Source organism: Sminthopsis crassicaudata, chromosome 1 (genome assembly GCF_048593235.1).
Source record: "Sminthopsis crassicaudata isolate SCR6 chromosome 1, ASM4859323v1, whole genome shotgun sequence".
Classification (NCBI taxonomy): Eukaryota; Metazoa; Chordata; class Mammalia; order Dasyuromorphia; family Dasyuridae; genus Sminthopsis; species Sminthopsis crassicaudata.
Window position 1 is genome coordinate 20,243,758 of NC_133617.1, and position 11,556 is coordinate 20,255,313.

At 37.8% G+C, this 11,556-nt stretch overlaps 1 protein-coding gene across 1 annotated transcript in view; it reads left to right on the top strand.

Annotated features, from left to right (window-relative positions):
- The first annotated feature begins 3,082 nt into the window (after window positions 1–3,082).
- The window catches only part of LOC141558575 (2'-5'-oligoadenylate synthase-like protein 2), a 14,900-nt gene continuing 6,426 nt past the window's right edge, over window positions 3,083–11,556 (top strand). Inside the window, exons 1-4 of the mRNA XM_074295984.1 lie at window positions 3,083–3,357; window positions 4,824–5,115; window positions 7,551–7,789; window positions 11,483–11,556. The exon at window positions 11,483–11,556 is cut by the window's right edge and continues 189 nt beyond it. Coding sequence (XP_074152085.1) covers window positions 3,160–3,357; window positions 4,824–5,115; window positions 7,551–7,789; window positions 11,483–11,556 — 803 coding nt within the window. The 5' untranslated portion in view covers window positions 3,083–3,159. The remainder of the gene's footprint in view (window positions 3,358–4,823; window positions 5,116–7,550; window positions 7,790–11,482) is intronic.

An 11,556-nucleotide genomic window follows, 5' to 3' on the forward strand; every position in this document is an offset into this window, starting at 1 on the left:
AAAAGACAGAATCCTCACAATCACTCTATACCAACAAGATAGTCTGGGAATTGGTTATATCTAACAATAGCCAGATGGACTTCTTCCTGACAGGGGAAGATAGTTCACATCAGTACTGGTAAAGACTGGCTATAATAATAATCAATGACTATCATAATCTAGTATTTGATAAACATCCAAACTCTAGCTTCTGGGATAAGAATTCGCTATTTCACAAAAATTGTTGGCAAAACTGGAAAATAATATGTCAGAAACTCGGCATAGACCTACATCTCACATCCCATACCAAAATAAGGTCAAAATGGGTATAAAGTGATACCATAAATAAATTAGAAAAGCAAGGAATAATTTACCTATCAGATCTTTGGAGAAGGGAGGAATTTATGACCAAAGAAGAATTAGAGAATGTTATAAAATGCAAAATGAATAATTTTACTTACATTAAATTAAAAAGAGTTTGCACAAACAAACCCAACACAAACAAGATTAAAAGGGAAGTACAAAGCTGGGGAAATAGTTTTACAGCCAGTGTTTCTGATAAAGGTCTCATTTCTAAAATATATAAAGAACTGTGTAAAATTTATAAGAATACAAGTCGTTCCCCAATTGGCAAATGGTCAAAGGATATGAACAGACAATTTTCAGATGAAATTAAACTCATTTATAGTCATATGAAAAAATACTCTAAATTACTGTTGATTAGAGAAATACAAATTAAAACAACTCTGTGATAGCACCTCACACCTTTCAGCTTGGCTAAGATGACAGGAAAACATAATGACAAATGTTGGAGGAAATGTGGGAAAACTGGGACACTAATGCATTGTTGGTGGAGTGATGAAAGGATCCACCCATTCTAGAGATCAATTTAGAACTATGCTCAAAGGGCAATCAAACTGCATATAGCCTTTGATTCAGCAGTGCCACTACTGAGTCTGCATCCCAAGGAAATCATAAAGGAGAGAAAAGAACCCCCAAACAAAAATGTTTGTAGCAGCTCTTTTTGTGGTAGCAAAGAGTTGAAAAATGTGTAGATGTCCATCAATTGAGGAATGGCTGGATAAGTTGTAGTATATGAAGACAATAGAATATTATTGTTCTATAAAAAAATGATGAACAAGCTAATTTTAGAAAGGCCTGCAGAGATTTATATGAACTGATGCTGAGTGAAACAAGTAGAACGAGAAATACACTGTATACAGTGACAGCAGATTTGTGTGATGATCAATTATGAAAAATTTGCTTTTTCTCAGTGGTTCAGTGAGCCAAGCCAATCCCAAAAAACTTCGGATAGAAAATTCCATCTGAATCCAGAAAGAGAACTATGGAGAATGAATGTAAATCAATACATGCTATGTTTACTTCCTTTTTTGTGTTTTTTTTTCTCTCCTGTAGTTTTTTCCCTTTGTTTTGATTTTTTCTCTCAACATGATTCATAAAGAAATGTACTTTTAAAAGCTAATATACAACTTCAACAACAATACTATATGATGATCAATTCTGATGGATGAGGCCATTTTCAACAATGAGATGAACTAAATCAGCTCCAATAGAGCAGTAATGAACTGAACCAGTTACACCCAGCAAAAGAACTCTGGGAGATGATTATGAACCACTACATAGAATTTCCAATCCCTCTAATTTTGTCCACCTGCATTTTGGATTTCCTTCACAGGCTAATTGTACACTATTTCAAAGTCTGATTCTTTTTGTAAAGCAAAACAACTGTTTGGTCATGTATGTATATATTGTATTTAATTTATACTCTAGCATATTTGACATGTATTGGTTGACCTGCCATCTGGGGGAGGGGGAAGAGGGAGGGGAAAAAATTGGAGCAAGGGGTTTGGCAATTGTCAATGTTGTAAAATTACCCATGCATATATCTGGTAAATAAAATTATTAATTTTTTTAAAGGCTAATATACATGTATAACAAGAAAAAATAAAGAACCTGGAAAAACTAAAAAAAAATTTTAAAAACTAAATAAGTACATCCATGAGTGAGGATTCCCTTCTCTACCTCTACCACCCCCACTTGTCTGAACCTAGACCATCAGGATCCCATGGATTCTGTTGGAATACACAGGAGCCACCTGACAGTGGCTGCTTGGAGATCCAAACCAGGATGGATCTCCTCTTCTGAGAGGATGACACAAGGAGACTGAGAGGCCATTGCATTCTCTGACCTCTCTCCTCTTCCCTCTGCCTCCAATTCATCTCATTCCCAGTCCACAAGCAACACCTGTGTCAGTAAAGGCGTCCCTGCTACTCCTTCAGATGCTATGATCCACAGCTGCGGAGGATCTTGGAGAACTGACCTGCCCCTTAACAAGTCTGCTAGCAAAGGGGGTCCTTCCCTCCAACCTTCCTGCCAATGATTCTCCTTCAGTTATAGATAGATACTAAACATTCCATGCCCACCCTCAAAAAGAGAAATCAGAATTCCCACTTCTTTATCACCCTCAGTTCTCCTTCCTATTTCTACATGGGGGTGGGATAGACCCAGCAAGGTTTTTTAACCTGCCTAGGTGACTTGGAAACCACTAAATCCATTCCTTCTGGTAAATTTGGAAGACCACCCAAACTTACCAAATATGCTGCCATTTTGTCCTGAGATCCTCTGGGCTTTACCATCTGCCCTGCACTGTGCTCTGCAGATCCTGAGCACTAAATGATCTACCAATGCAAAATAAATTCCTGGGTCTCACCCTGTGGCTAAACTCTGTTATATGAGATCCCAGAGGGCAAGGGAAGTCGTGATTTTTTTTCTTTTCTTATCCTAAGTCATTATATAGGAAAAATAAAGTTTTTTCATTCACTTCAGTTATTCATTCAAGTATTAAGAGACTTTGCCATGGTCAAGTCCCAAAGCCCATGGCCATTCTGGTCCAGGTGAGGCAAAGGAGTTAAGTCCTTCCACACAGACTGCATTCTGGGAGGAGAAAGTCTGATATTTTGAAACAGGGCTACCTTGAGAAAAGCAGAACAGTTTCATTTTCTCAGCAGACTCAAAACTGAGAAAGAAACTGAAACGTTTCCTTCTGATTGTTAATCTGATGAAAAGGGGGTGGAGTCAGGCAAGTCTGGAGCCACCTTTAAAAAGAGAGCTTGCAGGGAGACGTCTCTGAGAGTGTTTTGCTGGAGTTTCTCACCCAACATGGCAGAGATGGAAGACTTGTATAATACTCCTGCTGAGAAGCTAGATGCCTTTGTGGATCAAATGCTCCAGCCAGATAAAGAGTGGAAGGATGAGGTCAAAGATGTCTTTAAGAGGATTGCTGCCTTCTTTCAACATCAATGCTTCCAGGACTGTATTATAAGAGGCAAACAGGTCAAGGTGATAAAGGTGGTGAAGGTAAGAACAAGTTCAATTCTTCAGAATAGGGGAACCCAATCCCACTAAGGAATAGGACAGGTGATATAGTATGATTGAAAGGATATCGTCTGGCCAGGCTGTCAAACAGGAAAAAAGAAAAGTGTCCAAGGTTCACCTTGAATGGGAGGAGAGAGACCTGGGATCACCTTACTCCGAATCCTTTCTCCAATAGGACAATATCCACCATGGCCAACTCTGTCCCTATTCCCTCTCTCTATCCCCTGCTGCTAGCTCTAGGTAAAAAAGTGAACCCTCTCCAAGAACTACTCTGGGTCTACTTCCTGACTCTTCTGAATCAAGAGGCTTGATAAATGAAGGACAGACCCATTGAGCCAGTCTCTTGCCCCACCCAACAAGCCAGTTTCCTCTTTGAGAAAAGAACACCCTCTGAACATTTGAGCAGACTACCTGAAACAAACTAAGGTTTACCATTCTCTTCTCAGGTGCTCACTCCTCTGTCTTTTTGATAAAAATCTTTCCTCTTCCTCTCCTATTCTCTGTTCTCAGCTCCCATTGGATTCTCTTCCACATAGTTCTCTTAGGTCTGTTCTATATTTTGTACTTCTTTTCTGTTGCCTTTCTTTGCTTTCATCTCTTGCTCATGGCTTTCAAAAATCTAAGTGAGTTTCCTTTGCATTTACAATATATAGTCTTTTGTCTTTATCAGAATTCACTTTGAGTGTCTTTGGTGAAGAAAGACCTAAACATCAATTTCTTAGATAAACTTCCAGTCCCTTCTCACTTCTATGTTCCTCCCTCCTCAAGTGCCAAAAGTCAAAACCTCCCAAATCGGAAAGCTTGGGAATTTCTGACTTTACCTAATTACAGGAGCTCAAAAGGAAGGCAGACTTTAGGATCTATCTTTAGTTTTTTATCTATAGACTAGGTAATATAGTAGGATAGGGCACTGGGCCTGCAGTCAGGAAGACCTGAGTTCAAATGCAATGTCAAACATTTATTAAATGTGTGGTTCTGGGCAAATTGCTTAATCTCTGTCTGCCTCAGTTTCCTAAACTGTAAAATGGAGACTGATAGTATCTACCTCCAGAGATTGTTGTAAAGAATAAATAAAATAATGTTTGTAAAATTATCAGCACAGTGCCTGGTACACAATAGACATTTAATAAATGCTTATTCTTTTCTCTCTTCCCCTTTGAAACCATGAGAACAGAGGTGGTCCAAAAGATATTTTCCACAATGGAGACTAAGGGCTTTTCTGAGTCTATGATATAAAAAAGAAGCCCTTGAATCCTGACTCTACCATTTAGTATGTGTGACTTGGTCAGTTTCTTCATTTGAAAATGATAGTGCCGGACTCAATGACTTGCAACATCCCTTCGAGCTCTGAATATAGGATGCTGCTCAAAGAGTTTCCATTTGGGAACAAAGGTAACTCTATAGCAATCCCATCCTGATTGATAATGAACCTGGTCTGTCTTTGGCAGGGAGGCTCCTTTTCCAAGGGAACAAGCATAAAAAACGTTTCGGATGTGGATGTGCTCCTTTTCCTGAGTTGCTTCTCCAGCTATGAAGATCAGTACAACCTCCGGAATGAAATCATTGAATTCATGAGGAAGAAGCTCCAAAAGTGCCAAGAAAGTATAGCCTATGACATCATCGCTGACCAAATACGAGAGCCCTTATTTCTGCCCCCACGATCCCTGAACTTCAATGTCCAATCAAAGAAGAGGACAAAACTGATCCATGTGGATGTACTACCAGTCTTCAATGCTCTAGGTAAGAACAGACTAATGCCTTCATGAGAGGGCAGGCTTTCTAGGACAGGGATTCTTGATCTGAGGTCCACAAAGGGGTTGATTAGTTTTCGCAGCATATGGGCATATGGGGAGGATTGGACAGGATTCCACCAAAATAATTATATATATATATATATATATATATATATATATATATATATATATATATATATATATATATATATATATATATATGTTACATATGTGTGTATGTATATGTGTGTATATATGTGTGTATGTATATGTGTGTATATATGTGTGTATGTATATGTGTGTATATATGTGTGTATGTATATGTGTGTATATATGTGTGTATGTATATGTGTGTATATATGTGTGTATGTATATGTGTGTATATATGTGTGTGTTTATTTTAATGTTAGATATGTCAAGTCAACAAAGAGTTTTAAGAATGTGTCCTGTGGATACAGAAAAATACAAAGCCCAGTCCCCTCTCTCAAGGAGCTCACAATCTATTGGGAAGACAATAGACAAACAAATATGTACAGATAAGATATAGATGGGACACCTTTTCACTAATATCAGAAGGAAGGGATTAGCTTTAAAGAGGACTGGGAATGGCTTCTTTCAAAAGATAAGATTTCAGCTCATAATTTTTTGCTGAAGCAATTGGGGTTCAGTGACATGCCCACAGTCACACAGGGAGGAAGTATTAAATGTCTGGGGCCAGATTTAAACTCGGGTTTTTCTGAATTCAGGGCCGGTGCTCTATCCATTGTGCCATCTAGCTGTCCCATTTCAGTTCATATTTAGAGGAAATCGGGGAAGTCAAGAAAAGGCAACAAGAAGAGAAAAGATTTCAGGCAAGGGGACATATAGTGAAAATGACCAGAGTTGGGAGACGGAGTGTCCTGTGTGAGGAATAACTAGGAGGCTGGTATCATTGGAGAACTAAGGTGCAAGACTAGAAAGATAGTAAGGGCCCAGGTTCTGAAAGGATTTTAATTTTTTTGGAGGTAATAGGAAACTAGTGGGATTTATTGAATTGAGGGCTTGACACAGTAATCCTATATATTTTATTCTATTCATTTAAAAACTGTATTTTGAGAAGGGATCCATATGCTTCCCAAGACTGCCAATGAGATCCATGACATGCAAAAAAAAAAAAAAAGTTTAAGGAACTCCTTTGTTAGAGGAAGCATATGGGGAAGCATATGGAAGATGATTTGGTTAACAAAGGTAAACAGAGAGTTATCCATTGAAACTTATTTTAAAAGTTGATCCATAATTTCTCTTTCTCGGTCTTTTTTGTCTTCTTTCCCTGACACTGCTAAGGGTTCGTATTTTTTTTCAAGGAGAAGGAGCCTAAGATATATCTGGTGGGCTGAACCATGATGAATTAATTGTTTGTGAGTTCCAAGAACCAAGCTAATCCAATAAACAAGTATTATGTAATTAGTCTTGGTGCTAAGGATAACTACAAAGACAAAATGAAATTAAAATACCCTCAATGAACTTACACTTTCCTTTGAAGGATGCAATATCTAAATAGATAAGCATACATGAACAACTGAGGAAGAGGAAAAGAGTAGTAACAACTTGTGCTCGTCACAAGCACCTGCCACCTGATAGGTGCTCAACAAATGTCTTTTGACTGATCATTTAGGGGGATCAGGAAAAGCTTGTCATAGAAGCTAGCAAATGAGTTGAGTTTTTAAAAAGAAATCTAACAGGTAGAGGTGAGAAGATATAGGGGAACAGCTTGGTGCAAAAGTAGAAATAGGAGATGGAGTGTTGAGTGTGAGGAACAAGAATAAGAGCTTATCTTGTATTATAGGGAATAATGTGAGTAAAAAGACACTTTGATGGAAGTGAGAGACCCAGGTGTTACACATCACCCATTTCACACATTTTTAGACTTTCTAAATGTATCAATCAATTATGCTGATTTTTTTTTTCTCTCTTAAAAAACAAACAACAAAATTTGTCATATGGGAAGATTCTCAGGGAAGGGGAACCCATGGGGGGACACCATGGTGATATGAGAAACAGAAAACAGGGGCAGCTCTGTGGCACAGTGGATAGAGCACCAGCCTTGAATTCAGAAGGACCCGAGTTCAAATCTGGTCTCAGACACTTAACACTTCCTAGCTGTGTGACCCTGGGCAAGTCACTTAACCCCAGCCTCGGGGGGGGGGGGGTGGAGGGGACAGAAAATATCAATAAAAATTACTTTAAAAATAAGTAATGAGATAATAAATGAATAAAAATAAGACTAACAAGGCTTAAAAGACAGGTTGGAGCCAGGTTGTGAGAGGCAATCAATATCAATTGAGGCATTTTATCCTAGAGGCAATAGGGAGCCACCAAGCATTCTTGAGCAGTGCAGTGATATGGTCAGATTTTGCTTTAAGATGATTGTTATATCTTGACTATATCTCTACCATTTGTCAGGGAAAGAAAATCTACTCTTATCCTATCAGACTTTGAGGCAAGAAAATTGCCCAAATGTGGATCAAGGACTTACTGTATGGCAAAAACCACACCCTCTGGTCTATGAAACACTAATAAGGAACAGAAGACGTCCTGGAGAGTTTGCTCCATCCTTCAGTGAACTGCAAAGAAATTTTGTGAAACATCGTCCAACCAAGCTGAAGAGCTTTCTTCGGCTAGTGAAGTACTGGTACCGAGAGGTAAGATGGTCAAGCCATCCAGAGGCTTCACCATGACCCCAAGTAGTCAGGGGAGAGAGAACCTAGAAAGATGAGTGTGACCAAAGGACCAGATAATGTGTTTGTGATAAAGAGGACTGTGATTGCAAAATGCCTTTGGAAGTCTTACAACATTAACAGTCCTCTAGCAAGAGCATTATATATTTTCCTTTGTGTTTAAATCCTGGCTCTACTATTTATAGAATATTTCTCCACATAGCTGGTTCCTCATTTCTAAAATGATAGGGTGGGACTAGATCATCTCAAAGGTACCTTCCAACCACACATCTTATGGTCTTATAGGATGTCCACACAGGTATCAAGACTATTAGGTCTTTTTGCTAAATCAATCAACAAAAACTTGGTAGGTGCTGTCCTGGGTGCTGGACAGACAATGATTTAAAAAATGAAATTGTGACCTCAAGAAGCTGGCATCCTGTAATAATAGATAATACATACATATTCAAGTATATGCCCTAAATTACAAGATATGTTTGCTAAGTTGAAACAAAATTAACAAAAGGCAGGAGTTTTTTCATCTAGAAGTCTGTGGACAAATTCTTGATAGTTTGTGAGCTTAGATAGGAAAAATAATTTTATATTTGTATTTCAATACAACGAGTTTCCTTTATAATTCCATGTATTTTGTTTTATGCATTGAAAAATTCCATGGGCTTTCTTGTGCTCCCAAAGGGGTCCAAGACACAAAAATTCAAGACGAATCCCTGATATAAGACTTATATTAAAAAATCAATAACCATGCATTGAGTGCCTGACACATACCAAGAATTGTGTTCACACTGAAGATACAAAGTGAAAGAGTCCCTGACTTCCACAAGGCAGCTGGAGGCATAATAGATAAAGTACTAGACCTGACGTCAAGCAATTTTGAGTTCAAATGTTACCTCCAACATTTCCTAGCTTGTGTGCCTGGATAAATCATTTAATTCCTCATCAGTAAAATGGGGATAATTCTAGCACCTGGTAATATTCTGTGGTGAGGATCACATCTGTGTAAAAGGTTTGTTCATCTGAAAGGCCAATTTGTTAATCATTTTTATTTACCAGATATATGCATGGGTAATTTTACAGCATTGACAATTGCCAAACCTTTTGTTCTAATTTTTCCCCTCCTTCCCCCCCCCAAGATGGCAGGTTGACCAATATATGTTATATATGTTAAAGTATAAATTAAATACAATATATGTATACATGTCCAAATAGTTGTTTTGCTATACAAAAAGTATAGGACTTTGAAATAGTGTACAATTAGCCTGTGAAGGAAATCCAAAATGCAGGCGGACAAAAATAGAGGGATTGGGAATTCTATGTAGTGATTCATTGTCATCTCCCAGAGTTCTTTCGCTAGGTGTAGCTGGTTCAGTTCATTACTGCTCTATTGGAACTGATTTAGTTCATTTCATTGTTAAAAATGGCCACGTCCATCAGAATTGATCATTATATAGTATTATTGTTGAAGTATATGAATGATCTCCTGGTCCAACTCATTTCACTCAGCATCAGTTCATGTAAGTCTCTTCAGGCCTCTGAGAGGCCAATTTTAAGGAGATGACATACACATAGAAAGACAGGTCTATACAAGATACATACAGAGCTTTAGAAGAGAAGGCTCAGGGGAGAGAGGGAAAATTCTCTGCCAAAGGTAGCATTGCAACTGAAAGCCAGCGATCCCAAAAGACAGAGGTGAAGAGTAAGTATAAAAGACATGGGGGACAGTCAGTGGGGAGACAAGAAATAGAGCATTGTGTTGAAGGCAGCAAAAAGTGTCAGACTGTCTGGACGTGAGAATCAAGTTATAAAGAGATAGTTATATAAACGCCACATAAAGGAGTTTGTATTTCATCCTAGAAGCAATAAGGAGTTTCTGAAGTTTATTAAGAGAATAACATGGCCAGTACTGTTTTATGAGGGAGAATCACCTTGGCAGCTGAGTGTAGGATGGATTACAATGGAAGAGGTTTGAATCAGGGAGACAAGTTAAAAGGCTTTCTTAGTAATCAAAATGTGAGATGATGAGGTCCTGGTTTAGGGTAGAAAGGATGGGATCTAGATAAGAAATGTTATGGATAGAAACCACGAGATGTGATTAGGTAGAGAGTGAACAGTTGAGGATAATGCTGAAGTTGCAAACTTCGGTAACTAAAAGGATGGTGATGTCCTTGAATTAAATAAAAGGAGCAGGGAGAAATGGAAAGGCTTCATGTAGAAGGTGGGTTTCTATGCTGAGCTTATGAAGAAAAGTAGGAATTCTAACAAATATGAGTGAGATGAGAGAGCATTACAGACATGGGAAATATTCTGTACAAAGGCAGATGGGAGTTAGAGCAATGCGTAAGAAATCCCAAGACAGTTTGGCTGGACCCCCAAACACACAGAAGGGGCTCATCAATGAAGGAGAAAAGGAAATTAGAATCAAGTTGTAACTAAAATACATTTATTGCTTAGAAGAGGTTGTCTTCACAGTACCCACTAAATCCCAGAAAAGGTGTGAATTGTTTCCCTTGGGCCATGTCTACAGGACTGTCTTTGATCTTCTCAGCTCTTCCGGTCTAAATTCTGCCTCTCTTTGATGACCAAAGAGAAATGCGAATCCCTTACCATATGATACTTTTACCTAATGAATCTTTTTGCACTAAAACCATTGTTTCTTTCCTTTGACCTCAAAGCAATGTTATTATCAAATGAGATATTTGTAAAATGCTTAACATACTGTCTGACTCCGATGGTCTTGCGATGTAGAGAGCCATCTGCACCCAGAGAGAGGACTATGAATCACAACATAGTATTTTGTTGTTGTTTACTTGTTTTCTTTCTCATTTTCTCATTTTTCCTCCTTTTTGATCTGATTTTTCTTGTGCAGAATGATAATGGTGGAAATATGTATAGAAGAATTGCACATATTTAACAAATATTGGATTGCTTACCATCTAGGGGAAGGGAGGAGGATAAGTGAGGGACAAAAGAATGGAACACAAGATTTTGCAAGGGTGAATGTTGAAAATAAAAAACTTTATAAACAATAAAAATTTAAAAGTAGAAAAACATATTGTCTGGCACATAGTAAGTGCCTACTAAATGCTTGTTCTCTTCCCACCTTCTTTTCAGTATAAGGTAAATTAAAGAATAGCTAAAATCAGGCAATGGTGAAAATGAGATTCAGAAATTTTTTTTCTCAATACCCAAAGGTCTTGGAAGAGGTTGAAAGTGAAATTCTTGGGACCCTTGAAATCCTGTGGACTAGCTAAGTCTCTAAAACGTGCTTAAGAACATGCATATTCCAATTCTTATCGTGTAACAAGAAATTTGGTTTTACACACATATATTGTATCTAGAATATACAGTAACACATTTAACATGTATGGGATTGCCTGTTATCTAGGGGAGGGGATAAAGGGAGGGAGGGGAAAATTCGGAAAAGAAGTGAGTACAAGGGATAATGTTGTAAAAAAAATTGTCCATGCATATGTATTGTCAAAAAAATTATAATTATAAAATTAATTTTAAAAAAGAACATGGATATTTAGGAAATTCAAGAGATTAAAAAAAAAACATGGAAAAAGCAGAATAGAAAAGACCAGTTTACTCAGCAATATTCCCAATCTGTAACTCTAAAACTCCTCCACCTAAAAAAAATGTTTTTATCTCTTTTAATAGTACATTAAAAAGAAATACCCAGGAAGGCATATCCCTCCCAAATATGCCCTGGAACTGCTGACTATTTATGTCTG